Source organism: Lepus europaeus, chromosome 10, assembly GCF_033115175.1.
Source record: "Lepus europaeus isolate LE1 chromosome 10, mLepTim1.pri, whole genome shotgun sequence".
Classification (NCBI taxonomy): Eukaryota; Metazoa; Chordata; class Mammalia; order Lagomorpha; family Leporidae; genus Lepus; species Lepus europaeus.
Genome location: NC_084836.1, coordinates 52,542,736 through 52,560,827, shown reverse-complemented (window position 1 = coordinate 52,560,827; position 18,092 = coordinate 52,542,736). Strand labels below are relative to the sequence as shown.

General features: G+C 41.7%; 1 protein-coding gene across 2 annotated transcripts in view; it reads left to right on the top strand.

The window, feature by feature from the left end:
• RAP1B (RAP1B, member of RAS oncogene family) overlaps nucleotides 1–18,092 on the top strand; it is a 46,100-nt gene that overhangs the window by 14,213 nt on the left and 13,795 nt on the right. For both annotated transcript variants that reach the window (XM_062203273.1, XM_062203272.1), the window contains exon 2: nucleotides 17,547–17,630. In XM_062203273.1, the coding sequence (XP_062059257.1) occupies nucleotides 17,574–17,630 (57 nt within the window). In that variant the 5' untranslated portion in view covers nucleotides 17,547–17,573. The remainder of the gene's footprint in view (nucleotides 1–17,546; nucleotides 17,631–18,092) is intronic.

The following is an 18,092-nucleotide window of genomic DNA, read 5'->3' as shown; positions in this document are numbered from 1 at the left end:
GCTTCGAATTGGCTCAGTTCCAGACATTGTGGCCATTTGAGGAGTGAACCAATGGATGGAAAACCTCTGTCTGTCTCTGCCTCTCTATAACTCTGTCTTTCAAATAAATAAATCTTTTGTTAAAAAAGCTTTAACTTTGACCTCTTGAGACCTCTTTTCCCACAATTCCCATCAGTGACTGTTTTACTGCCTCTTCAAATACCCTAGGCGTAGCTCCTTGCTTCTTGTCCCAGGTTGTAGCATGTAACAGCCAGACTCCATCTAACATCGTATCTGTCTTAAAAACGTCTTTTATTACTTGGGTGTACAGATGTGTGGGGTGATTTGTCTTTAGAGAGTTTCTTCAGTGTCTTTAAAAAAAAAAAAAAGACCTAAATCAGACTTGGTGGATAGCCTTGACAGTAATTTCCTTACCTGACCAATTTTCTAATGTGGTTTGAATGTTTATGGCTATGTACACCCAGAGCTTGATTCTATAGTTCTCACAATAATTTTGATAGTTGCTTGATAGCTTTTAATGACTCCTTTTTCTATATAAATTTTATTTGTTACTTCCAACAGAAAATCTTATCTGTTATGTGTCCATTAAATTTTAGGAGCCGGCGCTGCAGCTCAATAGGCTAATCCTCCGCCTGCGGCACCGGCACCCCGGGTTCTAGTCCTGGTCAGGGCGCCGGATTCTGTCCCGGTTGCTCCTCTTCCAGTCCAGCTCTCTGCTGTGGCCCAGGAAGGCAGTGGAGGATGGCCCAAGTGCTTGGGCCTTGTATCTGCATGGGAGACCAGGAAAAGCACCTGGCTCTGGGCTTTGGATCAGCGCAGTGCGCCGGCTGCAGCAGCCATTGAGGGGTGAACCAACGGAAAAGGAAGACCTTTCTCTCTGTCTTTCTCTCTCACTCTCACTGTCCACTCTGCCTGTCCAAAAAAAAAAAATTAGGAAAACTTTCTCATCAGAGGCATATTGGAGAGAAAAGAAAGGCAAGTGTTGAAGCTCTGGATGCTTCATCCCATAGTTTCACAGGCAAAAACCTAGTGGTTTAGAGATTCTCAGGTATGCTAACCATACTTCAATCACTTGATACACTGTACTAGATATTGTAAATATAGAACATTATCCTGACCACAGACATTCTGTTGAATAGCGCCAGTCTAGATTCTTGTCCTAATTCTACAGTATTGTAATTATGCAACCTTGGGTAAGTAACCTAATTTCAGATCCTTGGCTGAAGACAATACCTTGTCTTCATAAGGTTGTCCTGAAGATTGAATGAAATCGGATATGTGCGAGGACTATGTAAACTTTTTAAAGAATCATACAGATAACTTCCTATAGACAGAACATTTCTAAAATGTTCTAGATCAGAAATGTTTTTGCTGGCCATCAAAGGATTTTTTCCAAAAAATATGTTGAAGAAAAACTTCAGAGCCTCAGCAATATGGATTTTTTTTTTTTTAAGATTTATTTATTTGTCTAAGAGTCAGAGTTATAGACAGAGACATGGAGAGACAGAAAGGTCTTCCATCTGCTAGTTCACTCCTCAGATGGTCACAACAGCTGAAGCAGGCCTGATTTGGAGCCAGGAGCTTCTTTGGGTCTTTCACATGGGTGCAGGGACCCAAGCACTTGGGCCATCTTCTACTGTTTTCTCAGACCATAGCAGAGAGCTGGATTGGAAGAGGAGCAGCCAGGACACGAACTGGCGCCCATATGGGGTGCCAGCACTGCAGGCAGAGCCTTAGCCCACTATACCACAACGCCAGGCCCACATGAATGCTTTAATATTAGATTAACCACTTCAAGAATCAGAATTGGCAAATTTAAGAGATTTGATACCCATTTTTAAATGTAAATTATACTTTACCCAACTTGTCCTTTCCAAATTTATCTATAAAACTTGATGAAGTTTTTAGATATTTTATTCTAGGCTTACCTTCTTATTTAGTTTCACAATATAATGCTATTTTATAATCCTCATAATGACCTTAAACACTGAATCCATTGATGGATTCAGTTATGTTCCTGGTACCTCAAGTTGGTAAATGAATGTTGTAAAAATGAATGAGTGAGGGGCCGGCACTTGCAGTGCCAGCATCCCGTATGGGCGCCAGTTTGGGTCCAGCTGCTCCACTTCCGATCAGGCTCTCTGCTGTGGCCTGGGAAAGCAGTAGAGGATGACCCAAGTCCTTGGGTCCCTACACCTACGTGGGAGACCCGAAAGAGGCTCCTGGCTCCTGGCTTTGGATCGGTGCAGCTGCAACCATTGCAGCCAATTGGAGAGTGAGACAGCAGATGGAAGATCGATCGATCTCTCTCTCTCTCTCTTTCTCTCTCTCTTTCTCTCTCACCCCACCTCTCTCTCCCCCTCTGCCTCTCCTTCTCTCTCTGGAGAACTCTGACTTTCAAATAAATAAATTAATTTAAAAAAAAAATGAATGAGATCAACTAGTCCAGAACCAAAATCATTGTTTTTGGAAACCAGTCTTCAACATTCAGGTGTAGATCATTCTCAGTAATTCTTTACGTGTCTTTCAGTCTGGTTTTTTTGGCATCTGTTTTATAAGTAATTTAATTTGTCTGTGTAGCTATCAAAAAATAGTACTAGAAACTAAAAGTAAAATATTCTATGACAGAAATAATTCAGGTGTTCTTAAAGTTACAACGTAGTTTCTCCTTGTTAACACAGTAGATAGATATTGGTAGTTGAGAACTGTACTCTTTCCCTTTGAGTCTTTTTGAGCCCGAGTTGATCTCAAACTCATTCTCAACTATAGATAGCCATTAGTATTTTAAGTTGGTATTTGAGCTGAAACTCATTTACCTACGAATAGATCTATCTTTGTCTCTTTTAGGCACTCATCTGTAGGGTAGATGTTGACAAACTTTTTCTGGAAAGGGCCAGATTTTTAAAAATTAGGCTTTATTGACCACACAATCTCTGTCATAACCATTGTAGCCTGAAGGCAACCATAGACAGTACATAATGAGTATGGCTTTGAATAAGTATGGTTCCATTCCAATAAGACTTTATGATCATAGCTGTGTTCCAGAAAAACTATCTACAACAAACAAGCAACAGATGGGATCTGGCCTGAGGCTGTAGTTTGCCAACCCCACTGTAGGGCAAGAAACTGATTTTGATTCACTTAACAAATAAGTGTCCTATATTCAAGGTCTGTGTTAAAAGTGTTGCTTATGTAGCATTGAACATTATACATAGATCCCAGACTGTGAAGTGTTAAGTCCTAACATTTTCTTTATGAACTTACAGATACCCAAAGCAGTTTCTTGAGTTAAAAAAATAAAACCTTCTCCATATATCTGCCTTAATCTGTTAATACATATGAGGAGACCAGTGTTGTGGGATAGTGGGTTAAACTACAGCCTTGTGACACCATCATCCCCATATCAGAGTGCCAGTTTGAGTTCTGGTGGCTCCACTTTAGCTCCAGCTCTCTGCTGATACATTTGGGAAGGCAGTGGAGGATGGCCCAAGTACTAGGGCCCCTGCAACCAGCAAGGCACACCCAAATGGAGTTCCAAGCTGCTAAATTCAACCTGGACCAGCCCAGGCAATTGCAACCGTTTAGGGAGTGAACCAGCACATAGATCTCCTTCTTTCTCCACCCCCTCTCTGTCATTCTTCCCTGCAAGTGCATAAATCTTTAAAAGAAAAAATGTGAGATCTTAGCCAAATAGGTCCATGTTAGATGGTAGTGGTGAGTTAACATCCTGTTAAAAATAGGGATCCTGAGATGTGTGCATATCATAGCCACACTAGCTATGTATGGTAGGCCCTTAATATCCATACAGTGGTGTTGACTAAAGCCTAAATTACCAGTTGTCTTAACTATCCTTATGTTAGTTTCCTGTAGTTTTTTTTTTTTTTCTTCTATGTGGTATACTGTTTCTAACCTCTTAATTTTTGTTTTCACCATCTTAAATATATAGGTTGTTGCTGCAAGTCAACTCAAGCATTTTAGGAGTAGACTGCATATTAATATGCATAAATCAGATCTTAAGACAAATAACAAATAATAAAGCTAATGACCATACTTGTTTTTCTCAATCATGTGTGAAAGACCATTTTTGAGTTTGTATGCATGCTGGTAGAGTTGTTGCTAGATGTGATGAGATGGAGTAGCTCCTTTGGAAGGAGCTGCTGGAAATCTGGGTGTTCTTCAGCCCACATTATTTATTCTTGCCTGTTTTTGAGATATTGTTGGTCCCTCCACTTTCTGGTTGCTTAACTCCCTTGCTCCTTTGTTGACTCAGCTGAGAAATCTGTAAAAAAACTAGTTCTTCTGCATTTGTCAGATTACTGATAAATTGTTAATATAATCTAAGATGTGATCACATACTAAAGTGAAAGGAACCACAGTTATAAAACTGAAAAAGATTACCTTAAATTGCATGTCAAATTATATTTGAATATTTCAGTGAAAGGTTGTGATTAATTGGAGTAAGTTTTATTTGCTACCCATATTAATACATGAGAGCAAGGGAAGAATTTTCCTACTTGAAACATTATAAATATTGTCAGAATAGAGAAAATGCTGCCAATAGTTTGATGATCTATAAATTATACATGGACTAGGTTTGAAATCTGGTTCAGAGAGAAGGTCTTTCCTGGCAGAATATAAATAAGAATGGAAATATTTTCCATTTTTTTTTCTCCTTACTAGAGAGGCAAGAAAATCAGAAAGTAAATATGATAAGCAGTATTCATTTGAACAGCTTTCTGTTTTATTTTCTATTTGTTAGATTTCTTTTTTAAAAGATTTATTTATTTAACAGACAGAGTGACACACAAGAGATCTTGCATCCACTGGTTCACTCCCTAATGGCCACAGGAGCCAGGAACTCATCCAGATTTCCCACAGGGTGACAGGAACCCAAGTACTTGGTCCATCCTCCTCTGCCTTTCCAGGCACATCAGCAGGAAGCTGGATTGGAAGTGGAGCAACTGGAACTCAAACTGGTGCTCCAGTATGGGATTCTGGTATTGCAAGCGGCAGCTTGCACAAGGCTAGCCCCAGAAATTTTGTTTTGAAAAAAAGTATATAAGAGTTAGTGTTTGGGCCTCTTATTACTTTTTTTCCTCCAACATTTTTATTTTTAATGTATAGCATTTTACTGTATATACTGTATTCACTAGGAAAATGCATCTGAAGAGAAATAGTTTCCATAATTAACTTGTGGGCCCATCGTCCTTTTAGTAAAATGCAATATCTGCTTCCTATCCGTGTAAATTGATGTAAAATTTTCTAATAAGGGGGCCTTAGAACGGACCATGGAAGAGCCAGATTATAGTCTAGGCTTTTGGCTCCTGTCTGGCCCAGCCTAGCTGTTTCAGACATTCAGGGAATGAACCAGCAAATGGGAAATCTCTGTCTCTTTCAAATAAAATAAATAAATGAATGAATGAATGAATATTTTTAAAATCCGGATAATGTTTTAGTTGGAAAACCAGTTTCATTTTGAATATATTCTTTTTAAATTTAGCCATCATCTGTCTTATAATAGCAGTTATATATATTATATTTTGTTGCCAGTGGGATTTATACAATTATAATGTCTTGACATTTACCTATACACTGTTATATGTTAAAACTCTTGGCTGGCGCCACGGCTCACTAGGCTAATCCTCCACCTGCGGTGCCGGTACCCCAGGTTCTAGTCCCTGTTGGGGCGCCGGATTCTGTCCTGGTTGTCCCTCTTCCAGTTCAGCTCTCTGCTGTGGCCCAGGAAGGCAGTGGAGGATGGCCCAAGTGCTTGGGCCCTGCACCCACATGAGAGACCAGGAGAAGCACCTGGTTCCAGGCTGTGGATCAGCGCGGTGCGCCGGCCGCGGTGTGCTGTCTGCAGCGCGCCGGCTGCAGTGGCCATTGGGGGGTGAACCAATGGGAGGAAGACCTTTCTCTCTGTCTCTCTCTCTCACTGTCTTAACTCTGCCTGTCAAAACAAAACAAAACAAAACAAAACACTTTTACATGCCAGACACTTACTAATGGCTGACCTCAACAAGATAAGAGTCCAAAATAATTTTTAAGTTTGCACAGGAGTTTTGAATTCTATCATTGATTATGTCCAACATATTAGTACCAGGTTCTGCTGACATTTGAATAAGTTACTTTTATTTGGGAATAAGAAGAGAACACAGTAAACTTTGTTAGCTATTAAAATACTACTTGGAGGTGGAAAGGAGAAATCATGTATATTCTCTTCCAGAAAGTGTTCAGTGGGAGAAATAATGTCATTTGACATCAGAAACCAGTAGTTAAGTGTTTCTACTTAGCTCTTTCTTTATAATTTAAGATCACAGAATTGAAAAAAAGGGGGATTGGGAGATTGTAACTAAACAACTTGCATATAGGAGAACTGCTTGTTACCAGCATTTTGGAAAAAATTAATTTGATTATAGCCATGTAGAAGCACTTTGACATAATATTTTAACGGAAAAAAATAAAGTTTTAAAAATGTTTATCACTTTTTAAGGATTAGAATTTTTTTTTTAACATTTATTTGAAAGGCAGAGTTACAGAGAAAGAGAAGGAGAGACAGAGATCTTCCATCCTCTATTCACTCCCTAAATGGCCACAATGACTAGAGCTGGACCAATCTGAAGTCAGGAGCCAGGAGCTTCTTCAGGGTCTCCCATGTGGGTGCAGAGGCCCAAGGACTTGAGTCATCTTCTGCTGCTTTCCCAGGCCATAGGAGAGGACTGGATCCAAAGTGTGGCAGCCAGGACTCAAACTGGTGCCCTAGGATTTGATTCTTATAGTAGCTATTTTTCTTAAATGAGATTTAAAGAATAAATCAGATTTTTGTTTCTGGAGCCACAAAGTTGTTGGTTTTAACGTTATTTCTGTCCCAGGGCATTTTCTTTCTACTGGGCTATATAATTTCTAAAGGACAATATAAGAAGTATGTATTTTCAGTGCCAAGATTTGGATAATTCATCCTTAGTTGAGATTTATATCAGTGAATAATTGATGTGAACTTCAATGGCAGTTTACCTACAAAAAGGTAAAGGTGTTAATGGTCTTTTAAAAATCTACATAGTTCTGGGGCTGCTACTGTGGCATAGCAGGTTAAGCCTCCCACTGCAGCACTGGCATCCCATATGGGTGCCAGTTAAGTCCCAGCTGCTCTGCTTCCAATCTAGCTCCCTGATAATGTGCTTGGGAAAGAAGTAGAAGATAGCCTGAGTGCATGGGCCTCTGAACCCATGTGGGACACCCAGAGGAAGTTCCTGGCTCCTGGCTTCTGATCAGCCCAGCTCCAGCCATTGCAGTCATTTGAGGAATGAACCAGCTGGTGGAACACCTCTCTCTCTCTCTCCTTCTCTCTGTGTATTTCTGCCTTTCAAAAAAAAAAGTAATAAATATTTTAAAATATAAAAATAATAAACATAAAAATCTACATAGTTCTTTTCCTTTGCTGAACATGAATTTCTATTCCTTAGCTATTCATTGATTGAAGAAATATTTCTAAACCAAATAATAGATAGCAAAGTAAATAGAGCCACTGTGCATCTGGTTAATGATGGTAATGACTAGCATTTAAAACTTTTAACAACAATGTACGTTCTTATTTAATTTGTCCACATCACAAGCTGCTGCTTAACCCGCTACACCATGACGCCGACCCCACATTACAGTTTTATAATACATTTTAGAATTGAAAAAGACTTCAGAGATCTGCTAATCTAGAAACATTACAAAGTGCTGGCCCAGAGTCTAAATCAACATGTCTGTTGATTAGCACAATAGTCACAATTTTTAGAATTGAAAGGGCTTTACCTGTATAAGCATATGCTCTCCATTTGGCCACAGTCCACACCATTCCCTAAACACTTGCTGCTTCAGACATTTGCATGCTTACCTAGCATATAAGTCATTTGATTGTTCAGTATTTCTCCCTTCCCTCATTCCCTCCTTTTACAGGCCAGGAACCTAGAAAGAGAATTAAGTAGTTTACCTCACAACGTATGACTTTTAAAATAGAGCCAAGCCTCTTAAATCCCAAGATAATGGTATGCTCTCTATAGCTTGTTGTCTCATAAAGTAATACAAGATGGTACATAATCAAAGGCCTAAAGTGTTGGTGTTCAGGCTGACAAGGGAGGGACACTGTGGGACAAGTGTATGAATACTTCTCAGACATTTCCTTGATACTGCCCTCCCAAACACTGCATCCTTAGGGTGTGCTAATTAGGAGCACCCTTAGCCTATGAGTTTAATGTTGCACCGTAGGGGAAAAGAAGGAATGTCCTCCTAAAAAAAGTCAATAAAGGAGGGGCTGGTGCTAAGGTGTAGCGGGTACAGCTGCTGCCTGCAGTGCCAGCATCCCATATGGATGCCAGTTCATGTCCATCTGCTCCACTTCCAATCCAGCTCTCTGCTATGGCCTGGGAAAGCAGGAGAATGGGAGATCCAGTTGAAGATCCTGGCTCCTGGCTTTGGATTGGCATAGCTCTGGCCATTGAAGCCAATTGGGGAGTGAACCAGCAGATGGAAGACCTCTCTCTGTCTCTCCTTCTCTCTCTGTGTAACTTTTGACTTTCAAATAAATAAATTAATTTTTAAAAAGTCAACAGAGGAAATCACTGAAGGGGTTTTTATACATATTGGAAAATAGGACCTCATAAAACCAAGTAACCTACATTTAGATTCCTCCAGAAATTTCATTTTTGCTCCTATCAAAAGAAGGGGCCTCCACGGCGCCGTGACTCACTTGGCTAATTCTCCGCCTGCGGCGCTGGCACTCCAGATTCTAGTCCCGGTTGGGGCACCGGCTGTGGCCCAGGAGGGCAGTAGAGGATGGCCCAAGTGCTTGGGCCCTGCACCCGCATGGGAGACCGGGAGGAAGCACCTGGCTCCTGGCTTCGGATTGGCTCAGCGCGTTGGCCATGGCAGCCATTAGGGGAGTGAACCAACGGAAGGAAGACCTTTCTCTCTGTCTCTCTCTCTCTCACTGTCTATAACTCTACCTGTCAAATAAAAAAAGAAAAAGGAAAAAAGAAGAAGAAGAAGAAGAAGAAGGGGCCTCCAAAGCCATTATTCCAGTGGATTCTGGGTGAATTTCCAACTTCCAAATCCAAATTTAACATCAACCATAAATAAATTGTTACCAAATATGATTACAAAGCCTACTGGTAAAGCCTTTTGTCAAAAACAGGATTAAATTTAATAGTGTATTGAGGGGCCGGTGTTGGAGCACAGCAGGTTAAGCCTCTGCCTGGGATGCCTGCATTGCCTGCATCCCACATGGGCACCCGTTCCAGACCCTGCTGCTCCACTTCCAATCCAGCTCCCTGCTAATGTGCCCGGGGAAGCGGCGGAAGATGGCCAAAGTGCTTGGGCTCCTGTGCCCACATGGAACACTTGGGAGAAGCTCCTGGCCCAGCCCCAGCCATTGCAGCTATTTGGGTAGTGAGCCAGCAGATGGAAGACCTCTCTATCCTTCTTTCTGTAACTCTGCCTTTCAGATAGATCTTTAAAAAAAAAAAAAAGTACATTAACAGAATTCTGGATATTCAGCCTACACTCATATAGTACTTCCACATAGAAATCTTTTTTTTTTTTTTTAAAGATTTATTTATTTATTTGAAAGGGTTATACAGAGAAGGAAAGGCAGAGAGAGAGGTCTTCCATCCGCTGGTTCAGTCCCCATTTGGCCACAACGGCCGGAGCTGCACCAATCAAAACCAGGAGGCAGGAGCTTCTTCCCAGTCTCCCTCCCACACGGGTATAGGGGCCCAAGCACTTGGGCCATCTTCTACCGCTTTCCCAGGCCGTAGCAGAGAACTGGATCTGAAGTGGAGCAGCTAGGACTCAAAATGGTGACCATATAGAATGCCAGCACTACAGGCGGCAGCTTTACCTAGTAGGCCACAGTACCAGCCCCTAGAAGTCTTTTATTAAAACCACCTCATAGGGGCCAGTGCTGTGGCTAAGTGGGTAAAGCCACCGCCTGCAGTGCTGGCATCTCATATGGGCACCAGTTCAAGTCCCAGCTGTTCCACTTCTGATTCAGCTCTCTGCTGTGGCCTGGAAGAAGCTCTAGGCTCCCAGCTTCAGATTGTCCCTCCTCTAACCATTGAGGCTATTTGGGGAGTGAACAGCAGATGCAAGACCTGTCTCTCTCTCTCACCTCTGTAATTCTGCCTTTCAAATAAGTAAATCTTTAAAAAAAAAACCTTATATAAAGTAATCCACATATTTTCATAATCATCTTTTTTGCTGTATTTTTTTTCTCTACACTGTTTATCACATCTTTGCATATTTCATATTGACTGTTTTCTCCTTCTAGATTATAAATTCTGAGGACAGGATTTTTTGTTCATTGCTCTATTCTCATTGCCTAGAACAGCCCCTAACATATATAGCTTCTCAATGTATATTTATTGATGTTGAAATATTGAATGCTCTATTTAAATAGCTTTGGTGGAAGGTCTCACTTCTTAGATTTTATTTTCTAATCTTCCATTTCTAGTGCAGTTCTTGGAATGGAGTGTATCCTCTAGAAATGTCTATACCAAATAGTTAACCAAGAACTGATTAAAATACCCCCTTAAAGGGTCCAGCACAATGGCATAGCAGGTTAAACCACTACCTGCAGTACTGGCATCCCATATGGGCACTGGTTCAAGTGCCAGCTGCTCTACCTCCGATCCAGCTCCCTGCTGTTACACCTGTTAAAGCAGTGGAAAATGGACCAAGTGCTTGGGTCCCTGCACCCACATGGAGGGCCTGGGTGAAGCTCCTGGCTGCTGACTTTGGCCTGGCCCAGTACTGGCTGTTGTGGCCATTTGGAGAGAGAACCAGTGGGTTGAAGATCTCTCTGTCTCTAATTCTGACTTTAAATAAATAAATCTTTTTTAAAAATAATACTCAAGTAAGTTTAGTGAACTTAGAATATGATTTTGTCTGTTTTACTCCACTTTGATTTCAAGCAGTTATGAAGCAGTCAGTGAAAGCTGAGTTTGAAAGGAACCCTAGGAAGCTTTATTTTCTTTCTTTTCATACCTTTGCAATGGTTTATTCCGAGATTCGAATTAAGTAATCTCTTAAATTGTTTAAAAGAACCAATGCAAGAAAAGCCATGATATATGAAGTAAATAGAGAAAGTTGTAAAAGTACTAAGTAAGCAACTTTTAAACAAATGAATATGGCACCCCGTGTGTGTGTGTGTTTAACCTTCATTTATTTATTTGAAAGAGTTACAGAGAGAAAGAGAAGGAGAGGCATAGAGAGGTCTTCATCCACTGGTTCACTCCCCAGTTGGCCGCAAGGGCTGGAGCTGCGCCAATCCGAAGCAAGGAGCCAGGGGTTTTTCCGAGTCTCCCATGAGGATGCAGGGGCCCAATGACTCGGGCCATCTTCTGCTTTCCCAGGCCATAGCAGAGAGCTGGATCGGAAGTAGAGCAGCCAGGACTCGAACCAGTGTCCATATGGGATGCTGGCACTGCAGACGTGGCTTTACCCACTACGCTACTGCGCCAGCCCCAGAAATCTTTAGTAGTACTAAAAATTACCCAAAATGAACTTTGTTTAAAAATAAGTAACAAATACTTATGCATTTGGAAAGTTAGTATAGAAAATGCTTTGCATTTTTAGTGGGATTTTCAGTGTTTTGATAGTTTTTCAAAGAAATTTAATTTTCTTCAACTGTAAGCATAGATTTTTAGAAAGTGTGAATCATGTCATATTTGGAATTATTTAAGTGCCTACTTAATGTATGTAGAAGTTGCACTTTTTTGCTTATGAAGATGAACAATTGTCTTTAGTAGCACTATAGAGACCACTCCGAAATTCATTTTGGATGTATGCTACATTCTTTCTTGTTTAACCAAGGAAGATGAAGATCTAGGTGTTCTTCATTAGTTAATATGAAGCTTAGTGCAGATAACTGTATTTGCAAATTAATTCATATTAATTCAAATTCAAGCACTTGAGCCATCCTCTGCTGCCTTCCCAGGCACATTTGCAAGGAGCTGGATCAGAAGTGGAACAGCCAGGATTCTAACTGGGGCTTATATAGATTACTTGCATCACAGGTGGCAGCTTAACCTGCTCCACCACAATGCTGATCTCTGTAATTCCTTTATTCATTTATTTAATCAGAAGGGTAGAAAGAGACACATAGACAACAAGACCTCCTATCCACCATTTCACTCCCCAAATGCCAGCAACAGTGAGAATTAGGCCAGGCAGAAGCCATGAGTCAGGAACTCAACCCAGGCCTCCCGTATGGGTGGTAAGGGCTCAATTACTTGAGCCATTTCCTGTTGCCTCCAAGGTATATAGTAGCAAAAAGGTGGAATCAGATACAAACCAGCAGTACAGCCCAGGCACCCTCATATTGGGTATGGATGTCAAAGAGGCATCTTTACTGCTATACCAAATGCCTGACCTGGTCAAGTCTTTTAAATACGCTGGGTCATTTAAATTTTTTTATCTTTGCTATTCTGCTGGTTTTAACTATTTTCTATATGTTGAGGGGTAGCAATTAAGTTGGCAACCATCTAACAAATCCCTGAATTCTGCATCAGATTTGTCAGTCTTCCTGAACTCCAGAAAATTGTTAAGTATAACTTCAACTAAATTCTAGACCAGAATTTAGATTCAATTTCTATGCCTTCTATGGTAATTCAAGGAGGCTGTTATGTGATGTGATTGTTCCTTTCCTAAGAAACCCTCAAGGACAGTAGTTCATTTCACAGGTAAAAGAAAAAGAGCAGAAAGAAAAGAGATAAAGTGATTCACAAAGAGTTGGATTCCCAAGGTTTGCTAGGGAAGAACAAACAAAGGAATATCTTAGTTTTATTTTGAGGCCCTGGAATGCCAGGTGAAAAAGTATTTAATGGTATTTTGTCCCATTTTTTTGTCAGTATAATTCCTCATAAAGCATTAATCATGACATTTCACAGATTGAACTAGTCCAATTGTTTAGGGCAACAGTTTTCATCACTTACCAATCTAACTGTAAAAGTTAAGTTTATATTGACTGTGGTTTTTTTTATTTTTTATTTTTATTTTTTTTTATTTTTGACAGGCAGAGTGGACAGTGAGAGAGAGAGAGAGACAGAGAGAAAGGTCTTCCTTTTGCCGTTGATTCACCCTCCAATGGCCGCCGCGGCTGGCGCGCTGCGGCCGGCGCACCGTGCTGATCCGATGGCAGGAGCCAGGTGCTTCTCCTGGTCTCCCATGGGGTGCAGGGCCCAAGCACTTGGGCCATCCTCCACTGCACTCCCTGGCCACAGCAGAGAGCTGGCCTGGAAGAGGGGCAACCGGGACAGGATCGGTGCCCCGACCAGGACTAGAACCCGGTGTGCCGGCGCCGCAAGGCGGAGGATTAGCCTATTGAGCCACGGCGCCGGCAATATTGGCTGTTTCTAAAAGACACAAGAATAGTTTTAAGAGGAAAGTGTGGCTTTGACCACATAAATCTATGATAAATAAGAGTGATTACCTGGGTAGGTGTTGTGGGTTGATTGGTTAAGCCATCGCTTGGGGCACCCACATCCGTATCAGTGCCCGCTTCAAGTCCTGTCGACACTTTGTATTCAGCTTCCTGCTAATGAACCTGGAAGCCAACAGAAGATGGCCCAAGTGCTTGGTTTCCTGCAGTCCATATGGGGGACCTGGATGGAGTTCCTGACTCTTGACTTCAGCCTGGCCTAGCCCTGGCTGTTGTGGGCAGTGGATGGGTATCATCTCTGTCTCTCCCTCCTTTCCTCTGTCACTCTGCCTTTCAAATAAATGCAATCTTTATAATTTTTTAAACATTCATTTCTTTATTAAGGCAGTAATAGAAGGAGAGAGAGAGGGAGATCTTCCATCTGCTGGTTCACTCCCCAAATGGCTACAATGGCCAGGATCCAGGATCTTCTTCCAGGTCTCCCACGTGGGTGCAGGGGCCCAAGTACTTGAGCCAGCCTCTGTTACTTTCCCAGGTGCATTAGCAGGGAGCTGAATAGGAAGTGGTTCAACCAGGATTTGAACCAGCACCAATATGGGATGCCTGCACTGCAGGCAGAGGCTTAACCTATACCACAGCGCCGGCTCTTTAATTAAAAAAGATTACTACAGTCAAGAAAAGGGGTCTTGGTATAAATGGTTATTAAGAGACATGTGGGCCGGCGCCACGGCTCAATAGGCTAATCCTCCACCTGCGGCCCGGTACCCCAGGTTCTAGTCCCGGTCAGGGTGCCAGATTTTGTCCCAGTTGCCCCTCTTCCAGGCAAGCTCTCTGCTGTGGCCTGGGAGGGCAGTGGAGGATGGCCCAAGTCCTTTGGCCCTGCACCCGCACGGGAGACCAGGAAGAAGCACACCTGGCTCCTGGCTTTGGATCGGTGCAGCGCGCCGGCCGTAGCAGCCACTTGTGGGGTGAACCAGCCGAAAAAGGAAGACCTTTCTGTCTGTCTCTCTCTCACTGTCTAACTCTGCCTGGTAAAAGTGTTTTAAATTTTAATGAGCTGTATGTTCTGGGTTAAGTGGATATTGCCATATCTCAAAACTCAAATAACTCATTTTTTCTATATATTATTTGTATGAGATAGAAGAGAATTCCCACCTGCAGGTTCACTCCCCAAATAACAACAGCCGGGGCTGGGCTAGGCTGAAGCTCAATCCAGGTCTCTAGTGTGGGTAGCAGGAGCCCAGCTACATCTTCTGCCATCATCTTCTGCCTCCTTAATTGGTTACTAGTTTTACTCCTCTTCAATCTGGCATGCTTGGGACCAGCTTGAATTGGAATACAAAGACATATTTAGGGGGCCGGCACTGTAGCGTAGTGGGTAAAGCCACCACCTGCAGTGTCGGCATCCCATGTGCTGCTTCACTTCTTATCCAGCTCTCTGCTATGGCCTAGCAAAGCAGAAGAAGATATCCCAAGTCCTTGGGCCCCTGCACACCCTCATGGGAGACCTGGAAGAAGCTCCTAACTTCAGATTGGTGCAGCTCTGGCCATTGCGGCCAATTGGGGAGTGAACCAGCAGATGGAAGATTTCTCTGCCTCTCCTTCTCTGTTTAACTCTCTGACTTTCAAATAAATAAATAAATCTTAAAAAAAAAAAAAAGACCTATTTGGTTACAAATCTAATGATGAACAGTTAATTCGGTGGTATGAACTTGAGCCAAATTGGAGCCTCTGTCGATGGTGAGACTGACAAATTGGACACAAGGAGTCATTCAGTACAACTGTTGGGAATGATGCCAATGAGAGTCTTAACATATTGACATTCAATATCTGAAACAACACTAAGCTGAAGTTATTGATTATTTAAGAGAAAAGCTATTTGGGTCAGATATTGCCTCCCTGAGCAGAGCAGACTGCTTGCTGTCTTGTAGGTTTTTTGGAAACTGTTTCAGAGACTAACAAATTCCCGAAAGCACTAGTGAATTATGTTAGCTGTAGAAGCCTGTCATTCAAGTGAGACATTGTTGATTTTTGGCATTCAGAAGTGTGTTTACTGAAATGAGTATATTCTTGATTGGCTGACTTTCAGAAGTAAGGGGCCATCAGTAGTTGGTTAATTTTAAGCAAGTTCAGATTGTTAATGGTTGATTAAATTTGAGGCTTCTGGTACTTGTTACCATGATTAAGATTTTATAACTGTCTCTCTCTCTCACTATCCACTCTGCCTGTCAAAAAAAAAAAAGATTTTATAAAACTTGTTCTGGGGTGCTGCGGCCTACTGGGTAAAGCCACCACCTGCACTGCCGGCATCCCATGTGGGCACTGGTTGAAGTCCCGGCTGTTGCTCTTCGGACCCAGCTCTCTGCTAATGTCCTGGGAAGGTGGTAGAGGATGGCCCAAGCCCTTGGGCCCCAGCACCCTTGTGGGAGACCTGGAAGAGACTCCAGGCTCCTGGCTTTGGATCAGCCCAGCTCCAGCTGTTGACAGCCATTTGGGGAGTGAACTAATGGATGGAAGACCCTTCTCTCTGCCTCTCTGTAACTCTTTCAAGTAAAATAAATAAATCTTAAAAAAAAAAAAACCAGTTCTGTTAACTACTTTTCTCCCATAACTACTGGCCATTTAGTTTCTAGGAATGTGGGAACTTTTTTTAAAGATTTATTTCTTAGTTACAGGGAGGAGAAGCAGGGACTAGTCTTCTATCCTCGCTTCCCAGATGGCCGCAGCAGGAGCTGTGCTGATCCAAAACCAGGAGCCAGGAGTCTGCTCCGGGTTTCCAATGCAGGTGCAGGGCCCAAGGGCTTGGGCTATCTTCTGCTTTGCCAGGCCATAGCAAAGAGCTGGATCAGAAGTGGAGCAGCCAGGACTCGAACCGGTGCCCATATGGGATGCTGGCACTACAGGCAGCACCTTTACTTGCTATGCCCTAGCGCCAGCCCCGATGTGGGAACTTTTTATTCTCACTTAATCCCCTGCCATGAAAACTTAGAATCTTCTCTCTGGCCTTATATTTAGATTTCCTAATGATAATAGGAAGTTGTTTGGTTTGGTTTTATTTTCTCTTGATTTTTATTGTACCATACTGAACACTCAGAATTTTTCACTGTGGGAACTCATCCTCTAGTTTTGCACCTGATTAGACCCATTTACTGTCTCCTTATCTATATCTTCCCTCACTTCAGGACTAGATAACTGGGCTTTATCAACTATACACTGTTTTACAACATGAAAGAAACCAGGGACAATTCACAAAGGAGTGAATGTGGCTGTGTTTAAATAAAACTTTACATAACAAATGCGGGGCTAGATTTGTTGCAGACTCTGCTGGATCCCATTCATCTTTCTAGAACATTAGTTCAATGAGGGCAGGGATTTTTGTCTGTTTCGTTCATTAGATAAATTTTGATCATATATCTCTGCACTCAGACACTCTGCTTTTGCTTGTGGCTCAGTTACAGGTGGTTTATCGCATGCTTGTAATTATTTTCCTGGTCTTTGGAGTAGATGGCTTCTGAGAAAGAGGTAGACATAACCCGTCATAGTCATAACCAATAGAATAGCCTTTTTGCTGTTTTTCAGTGCTCCCATTTTTCCTTAAAACTTTACTCTTAAAAAAAAAAGATTTATTTATTTTTTGAAATAGAGAGTTATAGGAGGGAGAGGCAGAGACACAGAGAGAACTCTTCTGCTGGTTCACTCTCCAAAAGGCCGCAAGAGCCAGGGCTGAAGCCAGGAGCTTCATCCAGGTCTCCACAGAGGTGCAAGGGCCCAAGCACCCAGGCCATTCTCCACTGCCTTCCCAAGCACATTACCAGGGAGCTGGATCAGAAGTGGAGCAGCCAAGATTTGAACCAGCACCCATGTGGGATGCTGCAGCGGCTTTACCTGCTATGCCACAGCACCAGTCCCTAATACTTTATTCTAATTGAAGTTGGGATGTGGCAGAAAGTTAGTATCTGTTAGTGTGTAGTTTGCTTCTACCTCTGTACAAGTCTTTTAAGTCTGTTTTTAGAGTGCTTCATTTTCATGGTAATCATTTTAAATAATTGTACTTGCTTGAATGTCTTATAAGAAGTACATGAATACAAAGACTTTATTTAAATACTGTTTTTTTCTTTATCAGGGTACTAAGTTTTAGAAAGGTTGCATCATGCGTGAATATAAACTAGTCGTTCTTGGTTCAGGAGGTGTTGGAAAGTCTGCTCTGGTAAGTCATGCTCACTGTACCTGAACTTTTTATTCCAGCATATTTTTAAGTTTTAGGTTTTGATTATTTGTCTTTATTGTTAAGTTGAAATCCCATAATGATATTAGAAGCTTTTTCTTGTAATTTTAGTCAACTTTCAGTTATATCTAAGTCAATCATTTTTCCCTGGAATACTGGTTCAGACTAGCATGAGGTTTACTAGAATATAGTTTGAGCTAAGCAGAGAAGATGAGAGCATATAAATGTCTGTGCATTTAAATGTGTCTGTGCATTTCGGAGTCAAGTAGTAATGAATTTTGGTTCTTTTTCCTCGTGAATAGGATCGTACTATATATATTTTTTAAGAAAATACAAAATGTTTCAAATAGTGCTTTTGACTGTCTAGTTAACAGCCATGTTTTCTGCATCAAGTAATAATATATCAAGAATAAAGATAAAACCTGTAAAGGTTGATGAAGGGAA